We start from the raw sequence: 17,569 nt of genomic DNA, 5'->3' as shown, positions 1-17,569 counted from the left end.
GGGGAGAGAACAAGGGTGGGAGGGGTGGAACAGGGGAGTAAAGAGATGGAGGAGGGGGGGGGGGGTCACAGGATGAGGTCAGACTTGAACAGGGCTGTGGTAGGGGGAGCTGGCGCAAGTGTGCCAAATGAGTACACACAAACACACGCACACACATTCACACACACATACACACCTATGGAGTTGCAGCGCTCCACTTGGTTGACGGGCATCTCCGGGGCGGGGAAACGGGAGTCCCGTCTACAGTTGCGGAGTTTGACGAACAGACCCTTGTTGGCGGGGCAACGGAAGTGGCGCTCGCCAAGGTAACTTCCATCTGTCCCCGCGGTCAACTCCTGGTCCTGAGGGAGGGAGGTAGGGAGGGGGGGAGAGAGAGAGAGGGAGGGAGGGAGGGAGGGAGGGAGGGAGGGAGGGAGGGAGGGAGGGAGGGAGGGAGGGAGGGAGGGAGGGAGGGAGGGAGGGAGGGAGGGAGGGAGGGAGGGAGGGAGGGAGGGAGGGAGGGAGGGAGGGAAAGAGAGGGACGGGGAGAGAGATAGGAGAGGAGAGAGAAAGAGGGAGTAACAAAGAAAGAAACAAATAAAGTGTCTGTTTACATGTGTACAAACAGAGTGGAGCTAGGATGACTCATGGTTGGCACGGCAACGGTAAACCTACCAGCTCGATCCCAGCCACCAGTTCCGGAACGCCACTGATCTGACCAATCCAGCGGATCACTCCGAAAAGGGGCGGGTCATTCACCTCCACCATCGACCCCACCTCCAGTTCAACCTCCAATCCCGTGTCTTCTTTCTCCTCCGCCACACCCCCATATCCGGGCGACCACAGAGCGTTGGGAGGGGCACCGTTTGAGGGCTGCGGTTGGTCGAGGACCGTCGGGGAGGGCGGGTCCTGGGCTTTGATTGGTGGCAGGGGAAGCGGTTTATTGGCAGGTTTGTTGGGGGGCGGGGGCGGGGGTTTGAGCGCCAGTTTGGCAGAGTGCAGCTGGGGGGGCATCAAGGCGGTTTTAGGGGGGGAGGTGAGAGGTGCGGAGGGGGTAGGTTTGGGAGCGGCGGGGGGTGGGGTTGTTCCTGGGGTGGGCTGGGTGAGTTTCAGAACCAGTCTGGAGTTGGGGGCGAGGGCGGGGTTGGCATAGGGCAGAGCTTGGCGACGAGATTTAGGCTCTGTGAAGGAAGACGAGGAGGATGAAGAGAATAAAGAGGAGGAGGAGAGGAGGATGAAGAGGAGGAGCAGAAGTGAGAAAGAACACAAAAAAAGCTTTAGAAAAAACATCCTGCTAAGTATGATGATGTTCCACCTGTTCTACCCGTGGTTCCCCGAGCCTTGTACCAGTGCGTAGGGGAACGTGAGTGGAGTGCTGTGAGAGCAGCGTACCTGGAGACACCTTGGAGAGGGGCAGCAGGTGGCCGTACAGAGGGGAGGGGATGTGGCAGAGTCTGTCCCCTTTGTGAGAGCCGTCCCAGTTCCCCACCGGCATGTCCTGGACACACACACACAGTCACAACACACACACAGTCACAACACACACACACAGTCACAACACACACACACACACACACACATTCTGTATACAGAAACTCTTTCTACGCATCGAATGGCTGTTCAAACACTCAAGCCTCTGTTACTGACCAGCAGGATTCCGACGTACATCCCCGAGGAGGCCCGTCCAGGCAAGGGGCCACAGTAGCGCACCTCCCCCCCGTGGACAGTGTCCTCGTGGGGGAAGCAGACCCGCTGGCCCACCTGGAGGGGTGGAGGAGAGGCGGGGCCCCGGGGCGGGGCGGGGGTCTGGAGCTGGAGAGGGGCCGACTCTGCCGTCCTGGGGAGCACGCTCACCCCTGCGGGGGGGAAGGGGGGAGAGGGGTGAGCGCGGACGGAGGGGTGGCGTTGGGGGTTGTCGTGGTGACCGTTGTGCTGGGGGTGGTCGCGGTCGTGCTGCTCGCCGTTGTTGCCGCGGGGCGAGCGCGGCAGGGAAATCTGATTGGCCGGGAGGAATAGGGCAGAGGCCTCGGGGCAGATGAAGAGCTGGTGGCCCTTATAGGAGCCGTTACTGACCCCTCGACCCACTGCTGCCCCCTGGAGGGGGAGAGAGGGAGACAGAGAGGGTGGAGGGAGCGAGAGGTAGGGGTGGAGGGAGAGAGGGAGAATCATCATGGAAGATGCTAAAGGCTTTGAGTATGGGTTTTTCAGTAAAACAACAGTTCACTTTTTACAATAACACGGTACAATGAAAGGAGAGAGATAACCATAACAATGACATACTTTCAACTGGACCCCAAACAACACCGCGCTGCTCCCTCTGGCCATTGGACCTCTGTACCTAAGCTCCGCCTCCACCGGCTCCCCCGATTGGCTCAAGTGGACAAGGAGGGGTGTGCCCATGGGCAAGCTAGCCAATCGCTGCAGATGTCTGGGGTTGGCCAGCAGTTTGAGGCGGGACTCGGGGTCAGACACAGGCTCCAGTAAGCCGCTCAGCTCACTGGGCACCTCAGTGAGGTACTGCTTGTCAATCTTCACTACACAGCCGTAATCTAGCACCTGAGAGAGAGAGAGAAACATAGAGAGAGAGAGAGAAACATAGAGAAAGAGAGAGACAGCAGGAGAGAGAGAGAGATAGAGAGAGAGTGAGGGAGAGAGACAGGGGGAGACAGAGATGGAATAGGCTGTCTTGTGTATGGAAGTGTATTGATTTGTGTGTGTGCGTGTAAGATAAGGGAGATCCTTGCCTACCTTCACCCAAATCTGTTCTCCCCTACTTCTTCCCGCGTCCTGCTCCTGACAGATATTCCCCCGCAGTAGCCGAATGGTTCCGTCCAACTGGTCCTGAAACTTCAGGTCCGACACCACCAAGAACATTTTCGGGGGACGACGCCTCCTCTGTTCTTGGGCCCCAGACATTGTTGATGGTATGTGTGTGTGTGTGTGGGGCGGGTTCAGCCTTTCACACTGCCTCTGGTTAAAAAAGGTACAGCGTCTAGTTTACACAGCGTTAGTGGTGAGGCAAATAAATAAAATACTCACATAAGATGGCCATGTACTAAATAAATCAAAAGCAACAGGTGTCCTCGTCACGATAGCTTGGATTCTAACACTTCCGATCGCATTTACCTACCTGACAAACGTTCATCTTAATCGGGAGTCAGAACACCTTACGAACATAAACAAACCCGTAGCGGACATTACAAATACAACTGCATTATTCGAAGATACACTTACCAACTTTACCAACTTTATGCCTATTACTTCCACATCGCTTCAACGAAAGTTCGTCAACTGTATCCACGCCCCCAAACAGGAAACGAAAAAAGCGACAACCACTGTGACCAATTACGAGAGAAACATCTTTCTGCTTGGAAAGATGTTTCGGCCAATGACCTACGTTGGGTAGGCGTGACTTCGAAGAGGGAAATTCCACCGCCCTCATGTGAAACCTGTTGTTCAGCTCGTCAAGTTGGAAACATGTTATTTTATCGTTTTCGATTGAATGTTGTTCCACACAATCGCACACATATGCAATACGATTTATTGGAGATAATTGAAGTATAGCTTTTTTTTTCTTCTTCATATAACGGTTTTGCAGTTCTACGTTTGCAGCAGAAGTGATCCAAGCACTTTACATTAAGGTGTTTTAAGTCCAAACAAAACAAAGAATATCATACTAAAGGCTACATATGGAAATATATAATTATAAGTTAGCAATTTGTGTCCAGACACTTACAAAGTCGTTTAGAAAATAACAAAAATATACAATCTCTTAAAATAATATACAAAATATCTGAAAATACAATATTCAATATGCACAAAATATGAAAAGCTATAGTATTTTTATATAAATATTCCAAAGCTATAAACTTATTTTCTCTGTCAATAATGGCACTGGTCTTTCTCTATATGTACAGTTAGGCAGCACTTTCAAGCAGTTTATGTAGTACAGGTCCCTTTCAAACATTCCCATGGCAACTAAACTATTGAATCGTTTTTGACCTACTCTTCACAGTAGGCCATACAGTGCATAAATAACAATAAATACATTCTCATTGGTTGACTCGGATTCTGTGTCCATGCCTATTGGCTGTAGTGCAGAAACGCCAAAGATTAATCTAATAGCCTTTAAGTAATTTAGTAATGGATCCAGTTTGGAAATGGATCCAGTTAGTTAATAGATACCCTAGACAGCAATAGGTACGTTCGACTTCGTGCAGCGCCGGCGTCGCCTGCAGCCTGGCTGAGTTGAAGCAGCCAATGACATTGCAGCTGCAGGCGGCTGCAGGCAACTGTCGGCGCGGCCGCCGCTGCATGAAGTCGAATCCACCTAATATCTTCCTGTAGCCAGTCAGTCAAAACACATGATTCACATTCGTCAGAACAGTCTTTAGCAATAACCATGATAGGTGGTTAATCAGTGGCTGGTCAGGTCATAGGACCTAATTGATCAGTGTCTGTGATCTGGGCACATCTTGGAAGTCGCTTTTGATAAAAGCATCTGCTAAATGAAATTAATAAATTAATGTGATTGGCCGATGAGGTCAGAACTGTGGCAATGATTGGTCGGTGTTGATGAAGTAGGTGGTCAGCTCTCCTTTGCCCTTGACGGTGATGACCCCCCGGAGAGTGACGGTGTAGCCCAGCGTCTGCAGCACCATGGCCGTGTCCTCCGTCACCTGACGACAGTCAGCCAATCAAACAATCAATCAACTAGTCAATCAACTAATCAATCAAACAATCAATAAATTAATCAACCAATCAATCGATTAATCAACCAACCAATCAATGAATCAACCAATAATATGACTATTTATCAATCAATATATTAGCTAATTATTGAATTATTTAATAACCAATCAATTAATTCATCTTCTTTTTCTTGCTCTAAGAAAAATATTTCGCTTTGTCTCCTAATCTACAGCTCTGCCTTCTTTCCCCTCAAACACACGGACATTCTCCTTCTCTCGAATCCCTTTTCCTCTGACCTGGATCTTGTCCAGGACTCCGGTGCTGTCCATCCTGCTGGCCACGTTCACAGAGTTCCCCCAGATGTCGTACTGAGGCTTGTGAGCCCCGATCACCCCCGCAATCACCGGCCCGTGGTTTATCCCTAAAGGTCAGTTATGGCCAAAGGGAGAGGAAAAGATCAGGGGAATCTGAGCACAGATTAAGAGGTTCACAGGTTCGAGTCCCCCACACGTTATGTCGCTTCAGACAAAAACATCTGTGAAGCGAGTACATTCCATTATTATCAGCACTGTTTTAAATCTCGATCTGTCAATCCCACTAGCCCCATAACTGTACAAAACAGTCTGAACAGTCCGCCCCTCCCCGACTCACCTATCCGGAGCTTGAAGCTGTTGAAGGAGTGTGTGTTGATGAGCTCTAGCTTGGCCATCAGAGCAATGGCAAAGTCCACCATGCTACGCACATGGTTGTAGGAGAAGTCACATTCCTGCAGGGGGCAGCGCAGCACAGTTTAGACCAGGAGCAGCAATGTTTTTTATGTTTCTCTAAATACATGCTAAGATTTTAAGCTTTTGGAAGCTTTATAGGATTGTTTGTGAGTGAAATGTGACAGGAAAGGCAGGGAGAGCGAGAGAGGAAGATGGAGGGAGAGAGAGAGAGAGAGAGAGAGGGTAAGAGATGCAGTAAAGGGCCAAGGCCCCATTCTATCCCAGGCCACTGGGATAAGTCCTCTGCCTGCATCATACGCTCACTTATCTGGTGAGCTTTTCAGGTACCCCACGACTAGCACAGCTTAGACCTTAACCAGCACAGCTTAGACCTTAACCAGCACAGCTTAGACCAGAACCAGCACAGCTTAGACCTTAACCAGCACAGCTTAGACCTTAACCAGCACAGCTTAGACCTTAACTAGCACAGCTTAGACCTTAACCAGCACAGCTTAGACCAGAACCAGCACAGCTTAGACCTTAACCAGCACAGCTTAGACCAGAACCAGCACAGCTTAGACCTTAACTAGCACAGCTTAGACCAGAACCAGCACAGCTTAGACCTTAACTAGCACAGCTTAGACCTTAACCAGCACAGCTTAGACCAGAACCAGCACAGCTTAGACCTTAACCAGCACAGGTTAGACCAGAACCAGCACAGCTTAGACCTTAACTAGCACAGCTTAGACCAGAACCAGCACAGCTTAGACCTTAACCAGCACAGTTTAGACCTTAACCAGCACAGCTTAGACCTTAACCAGCACAGCTTAGACCTTAACTAGCACAGCTTAGACCTTAACCAGCACAGCTTAGACCAGAACCAGCACAGGTTAGACCAGAACCAGCACAGCTTAGACCTTAAACAGCACAGCTTAGACCAGAACCAGCACAGGTTAGACCAGAACCAGCACAGTTTAGACCAGAACCAGCACAGTTTAGACCACAACCAGCACAGGTTAGATGGTTTAGAACGTTTAGATGGTTTAGAACGTTTAGATGGTTTAGAATGTTTAGAAGGTTTAAACGGTTGTTCCAGACGGACCTTCTTCTCTGGTCGCGCTGCTGGGTTAGTCAGGCCGGCGGCTGCCATGTACGTGCTGCCGATGGTCTTGATCTTCTCCACACAGCAGAACTTTGGTTTGGAGAGGAGCTGGGAGAGAGAGGGGGGGTTCCAATTGTTATGAAAGAAAAAAAACTTTATTGGTTATGCAGTGTGAAGCAGGTGGCGACACAAGCACGCACGCGCACACACACACCACACACAGGTTGGACATGATAAAGATGAATGATTCATGACTGATGTTAATGACGAGAACAACAGTTAGGATACTAATATGGACGACAGTCATGACGATGACATCACCGATGACGATACGAACGATTACGGCTCTGTCTCTGATAATGATAACGGGGGAAGATGGAAATGTTTGTCTTGACCTCGTCAAAGTCTCCGATGATCTCGTTGAGGAAGCGCAGACACTCTAGGCCGTCCTTGTTCACGCTGCTCTCGCTGTAGAACTCCTTGAACTGCGGCACAGAGGCGAACATGACGCACACACAGTCACATGACTGGCTGTACAGGTCCTGCGGGGAGAAACACAACACATTACACACACACACACACACACACGCACACACACACACACACACACACACACACACACTGTCCCACGCACACACAGGTATAGATGTAGACAGAAACACAGACACACACACACACAGGTATAGATATAGACACACACACACTACACACACACAGGCCCCGGAGCTGGGCTACCTGGTTGCGTAAGGTCAGAGCTGGGCTACCTGGTTGCGTATGGTCTTGCCCATGAAGAAGGAGGTGACGTGCAGAGGCAGAATGTTCTGGAGCAGAAGCTTGTTGACGTTCTCCGTGGTCTCCATCTCCTCCTCCTCTGTCTGGAAGCAACACTGCAGCAGGAACTCCACGCGGCAGGCCAGCTCATCCTGAGACACACACACATAGGGGGTCAGATGGCTGAGCGGTTAGGGAACCGGGCTATTAACCAGAAGGTTGCCGGTTCAATTCCCGGCTGTGACAAATGACGTCATTTGGGGCGAATGTCCCTGTACTAACTGTAAGTCTCTCCGGATAAGAGCGTCTGCTAAATGACTAAATGTAAATGTATACACACAAACATATGCACACATTAAAAAAAACACAACAAAATACAGGACTACACATACACACAATCTAATACAGCAAAGTATGCGCGTACACACACAACGTGTACACACAACGTACACGCAGAAACAGGAAGCCACACCCACATGTCTCCTACCTGTCGAGCCAGTATGATGCAGGTAAAGTAGAAGATGAACAGCCAAACTCCCGCCATTATCTTCGGCTCCTTCAGGACTGCAAGACTGTAAACACACACACACACTTTCCTTACATTCCCCTTTACTAAGCCATTGTTGTATTGCCTAACCACAAAAATATCTCCTTATAACATGAAACCGTATGTCCCGAGGTGAACCTGTCTGAATGCAGACAAAGTCATCAGACAGGGGTAAGCTGATTTCCCCGACAGGACTTAATTACTCGATCTGTCTGACACAAAGCCCTGTTAAGAGACACCAGAGCTGTCCCAGATAGACACTACCATGAATGGGAACTCTAGACTGAAGGTGTGCTTCAGTGTATGTGTGCATGGGTGTAGTATGTGTGTGTGTGTATAGTGCATGTGTGTGTGTATGTGTGTGTGTGTATAGTGCATGTGTGCGTGTGCTTGTGCTGTACCTGCTGTGGTTGTAGCTGTGCTGCAGGGTGTCCAGCAGGCAGTCGGAGCGGGGGGCGTAGACGTACAGGAACAGAGCCAGGTACACCGTCACAGCCAGAGACAGCAGCAGCACCTTCACTGACATGGCCACCCGCACAAACACCACCACCCCCAGCATGGCCAGCAGGCAGCAGTACAGGTAGTACTGTGTGGGGGGGGGGGGTGAAGTAGGGTGGAGACGGTGGGGGTAGAGGTGTAGAGTGGAGAAAAGGGGGGGGTGGAGTAAAGAGGGTGTGAGAGAGAGATAGAGAAAGAGAGAGTGTGTGTGTGTGTGAGAGAGAGAGAGAGAGAGAGAGAGAGAGAGAGAGAGAGAGAGAGAGAGAGAGAGAGAGAGAGACAGGAAGATGAATGGTTTGAGAAAGTGGGTGAGGCAGGGATTCAAGAAAAGTCACATTAACAAGGCTCCAAACTGACATTGACACTGTCAATTGACCTCATACACCCTGTCACTTTATCACATTCAGTATAATTATTATTATTATTGTATTGCCATTTATTGTATTTTATATTGTATAGCTCTGACAGTATTTTGTTGTACATTTTTACATTTTATCTTGTTTATTATGTTTACTGTATGCACCTGCCCACCAAAGTAAATTCCTTGTTTGTGACCACTTACTTGACGATTAAACACTATTCTAATTCTGATTCTGATTAGTAAGGAGAGATGAAAAGTAAGAAGATAGAGGAAGTCAAAATGTCAAATGTATGTGCTGTTTCAACCCCTAAGGGGACTTACAGGGAACGTGTAGAACCTCGGGCCTTCCACAACGGTTCCATTGTACAAGATGGAGGTACAGTTTACTTCTGGGATTGGGATGAAGAACTAATAACAAAAAAATACAGGGATTTAGGAATAGTGTGTGTATGTGTGTGTGTGTTTTTTGTATGTTAGGACACAAGTGGGTATTTGTGTGTGCCTGCTTCAAGTATGTGAGTGTGTGTGTGTGTGTCTGTCCGGTGTGTGTGTTTGTGTATCTGTGTGTGTGTGTATCTGTGTGTGTGTGACTCACAAAGTTGAGGATGGCCATGAGCAGTGAGATGAGCAGACTGAAGCAGACCAGCAGCAGTCTCAGCGCCGCCCTGCTGGACACCCCCTGAGACAGCCCCGACACCCAGCGCACACTCAGGGGCATCTTAGACTGCCACCTCTGACACACACACACACACACAGACACATACACACACATACACACACATACACACACACACACACACACACATACACACAGACACATACACACACAGACACACACATACAGACACACACATACACACACACACACACACACACACAGACACACACAGACACACACAGACACACACATACACACACACACACACACACACACAGACACAGACACATACACACACAGACACACACATACACACACACACACACACACACAGACACATACACACACAGACACACACATACACACACACACACACAGACACACACAGACACACACACACACAGACACACACACACAGACACACACACACACACACAGACACATACACACACAGACACACACATACACACACACACACAGACACACACGCACATACACACACACACAGACACACACACATACACACACACACACAAAGCATAATGGCAAAAATATAAACATGTTAACAAAACAAATCAGAAGAAATGTTGTCTGTCTGATTTACTTTACTTTAATATGACTAAGTACCTGAGTCACTAACTAGATAAAGGAAGTCACCTGGAGGTAGCCTGTGCAGACCACTGACAGGATCAGGATCAGGACGGGGAACGTGACGCCGTATGACACCGCCATGGCAAAGTTCCTGGGTGGGGAGGGTGGAGTAGGAGGGTTAGGAGGAGGGTGGAGGGTGGAAGAGGAGGGTGGAGGAAGAGGGTGGAAGGGGAGGGTGGAGGAGGAGGGTGGAAGGGGAGGGTGGAGGAGGAGGGTGGAAGAGGAGGGTGGAAGGGGAGGGTGGAGGAGGAGGGTGGAAGGGGAGGGTGGAGGAGGAGGGTGAGGAGGAGAGTGGAGGGTGGAAGAGGAGGGTGGAGGAAGAGGGTGGAGGAGGAGGGTGGAAGAGGAGGGTGGAGGAGGAGGGTGGAAGGGGAGGGTGGAGGAGGAGGGTGAGGAGGAGAGTGGAGGGTGGAAGAGGAAGGTGGAGGAGGAGGGTGGAAGAGGAGGGTGGAGGAGGAGGGTGGGGTGGAGAGGAAGAGAGCAAGTGAGGCAATTCAAGTGACTTTTCATTCACAAGCCTTTAGTGTGTGTGTGGGTGTGGGCTTTTGTGTTTGCCAAAGAGAAATAAAAGAGACTTTGAAGAGAGACAGAGAAAGAAAGAAAGAAAAAGAAAGATGAAAGAGAGAGAGTGAGAGAGATAGAGAGAGAGGAGGGGAAGACAAATAGAGAGAGAAGAGACAGAGAGCGATGTAAAAGGCTCACTTGTCGGACACGAGCATTTGGACGGTGAACACAGCTACAAAGATGGATGCCAAACAGCCAACAGAGTGATGCAATCCTTTCACCTCAGACAGACGGAACTGAAACACAGACACGTCAGAACCACACATGCACATTCACTTTTATTCATGGAGAAGTCGCCTTTATCCAAACAAAAGGGGCCCAGTCTGCCAGACACGGATTAAACCGCCACCATGCACCTGCTTCTCCAGCTTGAGGTCGTTGAAGAAGAGGGTCACGACGTTGAGCTTCTTGGCTCTCTTCCTACATGGAGAAAACGAGGAAAGAACGCAACGTTTTCCAAGTAGTCATCAAACAGTGATCATACAACACACATCCTTTCCGATATGTTTTATATCAAATCATGCGGTTTGGCTTCACATCTCGGAGCCGTTTCTGACCCATCAGCATCTACGGTGTCCAGGGCCCCCCTGAGGTTGGGGTCCACGGCCCTCCTGAGGCTGGCGTCCAGGCCCGGGGCCAGACTGGAGAACAGGAACGAGGACATACAGTACATTAGACCTAGACGATCCTGTGGTTCATATCTAGATTAAATTGTGGTTCAGATTACGCTGAGTATCATCAGAGGCATGTAACAGATTACCTGCTAGAGTCCAGAGTGAGTGTTCTCTCCTGCAAGACACACACACACACAGGGCTCTCACAGTGAACTGGGTTTGTGTAGTTGTAGTTTGTCAAGAGGTATGAGTGAGAGTGGGGCGGGGCTTACCGTGGCCAGCTGTGATTGGGCGGCGCTGGCGGCGGAGGCGGGGCAGACAGGGGGCTGGGCGGGCGTGGCGTCGGGGTTGTTGAGGTCAGAGAAGGGGTTGATGGTCTTCCAGGACAGCAGGTACTGAGACATCCTGATGGACGCTCGCTGCTTCCGGCCCGAATCTGTCAGAGTGGGAGGCTGGAGCACACACACACACACACACAGGGGACGTGAACACACGCACACACACTTACACATACACAGAAGGAAGCACACACATACAGAGATGCAGACACACACACACATCTATGCACACACGCACAAACACAGATGCATACACACACAAACATACACACCCACCCACTCACACACAGATGCAGACACACACACGGATGACACACACACACACACACACACACACACACGACTCTCCATCCAGATCCATGCTAACCAATCCTCACCTTCTTGACAACGCTATCTTCCTCCTTGTGGGGATCTATCACCAGGTAGGTCTTCCTGCCCTCCAGCAGGGCATCCCGACTCCCCCCGTCAGCATCCTCCACTTCGTATGCTCCACCGAGGTGCTGCATTGTCTCCTCAGTGATGTGGACTCGTCTATAGTGAAGGGGAGGGGGGTAAGAAGATTCACCTAAGTCTAGGAATAAGGAGCCCATTAAACCAACCATCTCCTTTCCCAGATACAGTAATAATCACCTAGATATTTTAAAAGGTAGCGATTTATAACAAAATCATCAACATTAAAATGTCAAACGACTTGGTCAAACGTAAACTACTTCCTCCATTTACCCAGGAAGTCCACCAGACTCCATGTGATTGGCCAGGGTGACGTCATGTGACCACACGTCGTACTGCCACTTCTGCAAGCCAATCACACCGCAGAGAACGTTGCCTGTGTGCACGCCCACTCTCATACTGATCTCCACACTGGTTGCCTCTCGAAGTTTACTGCATGAACACAACAACAACAACAACATATTTACAACAAGGAATAAACATGCTTAAAACTATATTTAGTTCCTACAGGAAGAGGAAAAGGAAGAGGACACACAGTGAAGAGAGGGAGCAGAGAAGAGGTGCAGAGGAGGAGAGACAAGCAGTGGAGCATAGGAGGAGAGAAGGACAGAGGAGGATAGAGACAGTATACAGTACAGGATCGTGACTCAGTGACTGACTTGATGGCGGTGCACATGTCCAGGCCCATCTGAACACAGTTCCTGGCGTGGGTGGGGATGGCATCCGGCAGGCCCGACACGCAGTAGTAGCAGTCGCCCAGAATCTTGATACGTAGACACTCGTTCGTCTGGGAGGGGGGAGGTGAAGGGAGGGAGGGAGGGTGGTGACGTGGGAGGAGAGAGGGAGGGAGGGTAGTGATGTGGGAGGAGGTGGAGGAGAGAGGGAGGGAGGGAGGGGTGAGCTGAGGTGACGTGGGGGGGTGAGGCGTGTGAGTGGGGGAGGGGGGGGGGGGGTCGTGAGGGGAACCGCGGCGATGGACGGCTCACCTTGGCGATGTCGTCGAACCTTCCGAAGAGCTTATTGAGCACGTTCACCAGCTCCTCGGGAGTGCAGCTGCTGGCCAGCTTGGTGAAGCCCACGATGTCTGCGTACAGGATGCTGCACGAACCAGACACACACGCATGTTTTCTGTTTGGTGTGTGTGTGTGTGCGTGTGATGACTCTGTGTGTATCATGTGTTGGTGATCTGTGTGTGTGTGTGTGTGTACCTGACGTCTTTGTGCTGGCGGATGTAGAAGCTGTGGAAGTTGTGCGGGTTGCTGGTCTCTGACAGCCTCTTGACCACCTCCTGCTTCAGCTCCACGGCGATGTACCGCGGCAACACCGACAGCAGGAGATGCTCCTGTTGCCAGGGGGCGGGGCATACGGGAGAGAGCGTTTGATTGGGCGCAGTGATCGGATCGTGGACCTATGGGCTCCTAGTTCCAAGTGAGAATTAGGGAAATGTGGGCTCTGTGACATCACTGAGGGACACCAATGAGGAGAGTCGATTCGTTTACACGGAAACAGCTCAGTTGAATCCCATTGATGTTGAAGGCTTCTGCTGGATAGTCTAGGTGAATCGAACCGAACTGAATCCAATAAACTGAATCTGTCCTCATTCAAACAAACTCAAGAAAGCCCGGACTGGACAAACTGAAGTGAATCAGGAGGCATCAAAGGGCACACAGGTGACTCACCTGCTGCAGTTTCTGGATCTCGTTGTCGGAGCGCATCTTGCTGAACTCCTCTTTCTTCTGATTGGACATGCGGTGGGCGTGCTCGGTCATCCACCGATGGAACACGCCCACGCCGTTAACACACACTAACAAGACGGCATTGGCCACGAGCTGGACCAAGGAGGAGCAGAGAGAGAGGCAGAGAGAGAGAGAGAGAGAGAGAGAGAGACACACAGAGAGAGAGAGAGAGAGAGAGAGAGAGAGAGAGAGAGAGAGAGGGGTAGGAGGGGAGAGATATATGAACATGTGGAATGGGAGAGACTATAAAGTAGCCTCCCTCCCTCTACCCTGTTATTACGGTGCACTATCACATTGCTGTATTTGAATAGAAGCCAGGTTTTCTGCAGATGCAAATATCTGTGTGATCTCTCGGCCTATGGCTAATTTGACTGTGTTTGCCTTCGACCTTTTCATATGCAGTAAACCACCTGTCTGTATGTGTGTGCATACGTATCTGTGTGTGTGTGTGTTTTGCGTGCGTAGTGTGCGTGTGAATGCTGGTGTGTACCTGTATATGTGTGTGTGTGTGTACACCTGTGTATGCATGCATGTAGATGTGTTTGCGTGTGTGTGTGATGTGTGTGTGGTGTGTTTGCGTGTGTGTGTGATGTCTGTGTGGTGTGTGTGTGATGTGTTTGTTTGTGTGTGATGTGTGTGTGATGTGTGTGTGATGTGTGTGTGTTCTTGCTACCTGCACAACCAGGTCGGGTGTGTCCGGGCTTGTGACTGGGACGTAGACACTGATGATGATGACGTGCGACACACTGGTTCCTATGCCAACCATGAGCGCCCAAGTGAGAGAGAGAGGCAGCACCGTGTAGACGGAAAAGGAAAGGAAGAGGAAGAACGCTACCTGGAGAGGGAGGGAGGGAGGGAGGGAGGGAGGGAGGGAGGGAGGGAGGGAGGGAGGGAGGGAGGGAGGGAGGGAGGGAGGGAGGGAGGGAGGGAGGGAGGGAGGGAGGGAGGGAGGGAGGGAGGGGAAGAAAGGGAGGGGAAGAAAGGGAGGGAGGGAGGGGCAGAGAATAAACAAACAAAAAAATTCTGACCTTATCCTCTGCCAGTTCCCCTCACTCATCTCCTCCACACTTCCCTCCCACCATACTTTCCCCCACCGCTGCCACTGCCCCTCCTCCCCCTTCCTACCCCCCACCCCATCCCACCCCCGCCCAGGTCCTGACCTGCTCCCACGCAAACACGGGTCCCCCTGTGAAGATGAAGACCACGGCGGTGACGTACAGGGCCGCCCAGGCGAACAGAGCCAGCGCCCCCCCACAGCGGCGCAGCACGGCCAGCCAGGGCAGACACACCAGCAGGGCGGCGCTGAGGGACAGCACCACGCACACCACAGACAGGGCGCCCACGTGCAGGCTGATGGTCTGGGGAGGGGGGGAGGGAGGGAGGATAACACACATACACATTTAGTCGTTTGGCAGACGCTCTTATCCAGAGCGGCTTACAGTAAGTACAGGGACATTCCCCCCGAGGCAAGTAGGGTGAAGTGCCTTGCCCAAGGACACGTCATTTGGCAACGCCAGGAATCGAACCGGCAACCTTCTGGTTAATAGCCCGACTCCCTAACCGCTCAGCCATCTGACCCCCATCCATCACACACCCATCCCTCCGCCCCCCCATCCCCCCCATCCATCCCCCCCCCCCCCATCGCCCCCCTCCTCACCCTGTCCGTGGCTGGGATGAGAATGATGATGACCACGCAGAAGGCCATGAGCAGCAGCAGCCCCGGCAGCATGGCGGGCGTCTCCTCAACGCACTGCAGGAAGCCCCGGTGGAACACTCTGTAGCAGCAGCACACGCGCTCCAACGCCCCTCCCGCCGCCTCCGAGACGTCGCGCCGCTCCGCCGGGCTGCCCTCGTCCCACCTGACCTCGGAGACGGCCCCCGATTGGGTGAGAGACACGTGGGGCACGTGGGCTTCTCCTGCGCTGTCATTGGTTGGCTTCTCCGTTGGCGTGGCGTTGGTGCTGTTGTGGAGTGTTGGGGAGACCGCGGATTGGTCAGTTCGATTGTCCTGCTGGTCTGCTTTTGATTTGGCCATGTCGTGATTCGGCTCTGATCCGAATTCACTGAATCCGGTGGCAGGGGTTTGGCCAGACTTTGAGCCTGCATTCTGTTGGGAGCCTTCGTTGACAGAGTTGGTTTTCAGGGAGTCTTTCACATTCGTGCCATCCTGCGACCTAAGTCCTGAGAGGTCGCAAGAGGAGAGCGTGTTTCCTGAGGCGGCCGGAGGCATGGTGGGCGTTATCCAATCAGAGGCGAGGCAGGGAGTAGGTTCCACAGTGGGCGGAGTCACCTGAGGTTCTCTGAGGGAGGTTTGGGTCTTTAAGGGCTCCGGTGCCAGTGCCGTCTTGGCCACACCCACCTCAATGTACATCCGATCTGGTTGGCTGGCAGGATCCACACTGACTGTGAGGTCATCAGCGAGAGTTTGTGCTTCACTTCCTTCGAGGCGGAACCTGTCACCGTCCACTCCCTTTGGGATTGGCTGTCGCTTGGTGACGTCCCTCAGCTCCAGACATGTGTCCAAGGCAACCCCTGCTCCACCATGAGACACATGGCTCTGTGAGTCATAGAGCCCCTCACCTTTGGCTCCAACCGTCAAATATCCCAGAGAATGTTCTTCCATAACAGCTTAAAAAATAATTGAATGTAAATAAATAAATGTCAATGGTGGAATACTAGTCCATTATGTCCTCTGTTGCCCAAGTAACCCTTGGGAGGATTCCTGTCAAAACAAACAAATTGTAAAGAGTTAAAAGTAAGCGATTTTCCTATTCAAAGGGAAGTTGACAAAAAAAGGAACATTTATCTGTTGTGTTCACAAGAGTGTGACCACTCCCCTGTGAAGTGAAACATGCCTGAGATAATTCTGCATCTGAATTGGTTCATGTATTCTGCATCTTAATCGGTTCATGTATTCTGCATCTGAATCGGTTCATGTATTCTGCATCTGAATCGGTTCATGTATTCTGCATCTGAATCGGTTTATGTATTCTGCATCTGAATCGGTTCATGTATTAATGAATCCAGCGTGATGACACACTCGTCCCTGTGATTTCCTCTTTGTTAGAGAAACTGGTTTGTCTTGCTGTTTCGGTCCATGACTGAAATAACTGAGCTACTCTAATATTAACAGTGACAGCCCTGTGACGCACCCAGACTCACTCTCATCCTGTCCTCCTCTACTCTCACTCTCTCTCTGTTGTCCTCTACTCTCTCTCTCTGTCTCTCTATGTCTCTCTCTCTGTCTCTCTCTGTCTCTCTCTTTGTCTCTCTCTCTGTCTCTCTCTGTCTCTTTGTCTCTCTCTGTCTCTCTCTCTCTCATTGTCTCTGTCTCTCTCTCTCTCTCTCTCTCTCTCTCTCTCTCTCTCTCTCTCAATGTCTCTGTCTCTCTCTCTCATTGTCTCTCTCTCTGTCTCTCTCTCTCTCTCTCTCTCTCTCTCTCTCTCTCTCTCTCTCTCTCTCTTTTAAAACTCCCGTTGCTGACACCATTTCAAACTTTGACTAAATCAGCCACAAAACCATATTAGTAACATGTGATTCCACATAATCCTAAACAAGGTTCCACAACTCAAGTGTGATTTTGTGATATAATTCCTGCACAATGTTTTTATCTTTGATCGTTGTCAAAAAAAAGTCTGTTATCATATTACTGTAACAGCATCTGACAGAGTTGCTTACAGTTCTGGTTAGAGCACACACACTTGAAAGACAGATAATCACACTGTATAACCAACAGCGATACCTAACAGAAAACGATGAAACAGAAGACAAATCCGGAGAATAATGACCGTATGGTGGTGGGAGAATGAGGTGCAGGTGCAGAGTAGAGTTGTGGGAGCCTACCTGCTCTCTTCCACCGACACACTCCTGACTCTCTTCCTTCCTCACGTTCTCTCCGTCT

At 50.8% G+C, this 17,569-nt stretch overlaps 2 protein-coding genes across 2 annotated transcripts in view; both read right to left on the bottom strand.

Moving 5' to 3' along the window:
* Window positions 1-3,356, bottom strand: part of cyld3 (cylindromatosis (turban tumor syndrome) 3) — a 6,999-nt gene extending 3,643 nt beyond the window's left edge. The window contains 7 exon segments of the mRNA XM_084691523.1: window positions 176-341; window positions 655-1,160; window positions 1,372-1,477; window positions 1,627-2,073; window positions 2,260-2,535; window positions 2,728-2,949; window positions 3,214-3,356. Coding sequence (XP_084547649.1) covers window positions 176-341; window positions 655-1,160; window positions 1,372-1,477; window positions 1,627-2,073; window positions 2,260-2,535; window positions 2,728-2,895 — 1,669 coding nt within the window. The 5' untranslated portion in view covers window positions 2,896-2,949; window positions 3,214-3,356.
* Window positions 3,357-3,506: 150 nt separating this feature from the next.
* On the bottom strand, window positions 3,507-16,346 carry LOC146221825 (adenylate cyclase type 4). Its single transcript, XM_084691549.1, has 25 exons — window positions 15,326-16,346; window positions 14,829-15,026; window positions 14,342-14,503; window positions 13,612-13,761; window positions 13,141-13,274; window positions 12,919-13,030; window positions 12,592-12,719; window positions 12,206-12,364; window positions 11,860-12,013; window positions 11,417-11,596; window positions 11,291-11,319; window positions 11,088-11,171; window positions 10,887-10,950; window positions 10,669-10,766; window positions 9,973-10,057; window positions 9,253-9,390; window positions 8,979-9,065; window positions 8,200-8,384; window positions 7,739-7,823; window positions 7,245-7,403; window positions 6,876-7,022; window positions 6,481-6,588; window positions 5,323-5,437; window positions 4,968-5,092; window positions 3,507-4,658 (listed from the first exon to the last, which is right to left on the bottom strand). The coding sequence occupies exons 1-25, from the start codon at window positions 16,289-16,291 to the stop codon at window positions 4,524-4,526; spliced, it is 3,987 nt and encodes a 1,328-aa protein (XP_084547675.1). The 5' UTR covers window positions 16,292-16,346; the 3' UTR covers window positions 3,507-4,523.
* Window positions 16,347-17,569: the final 1,223 nt, after the last annotated feature.

The sequence above is a fragment of the Hypomesus nipponensis genome, chromosome 25 (assembly GCF_054491055.1).
Source record: "Hypomesus nipponensis isolate SF chromosome 25, ASM5449105v1, whole genome shotgun sequence".
Classification (NCBI taxonomy): Eukaryota; Metazoa; Chordata; class Actinopteri; order Osmeriformes; family Osmeridae; genus Hypomesus; species Hypomesus nipponensis.
The sequence above is the reverse complement of the archived record's forward strand: the minus strand, read 5'-3'. Positions and strand labels throughout refer to the sequence as shown.

Coding starts and splice junctions, on each gene's coding strand:
- LOC146221825 (XM_084691549.1), bottom strand. CDS start 16,291: ATGGAAGAACATTCTCTGGGATATTTGACGGTTGGAGCCAAAGGTGAG. Junction 12,720..12,918: donor GGTTCGACGACATCGCCAAG/GTGAGCCGTCCA, acceptor CCCCCCTCCCAG/ACGAACGAGTGTCTACGTAT. Junction 10,951..11,087: donor GACACCGTAGATGCTGATGG/GTCAGAAACGGC, acceptor TTCTCCATGTAG/GAAGAGAGCCAAGAAGCTCA.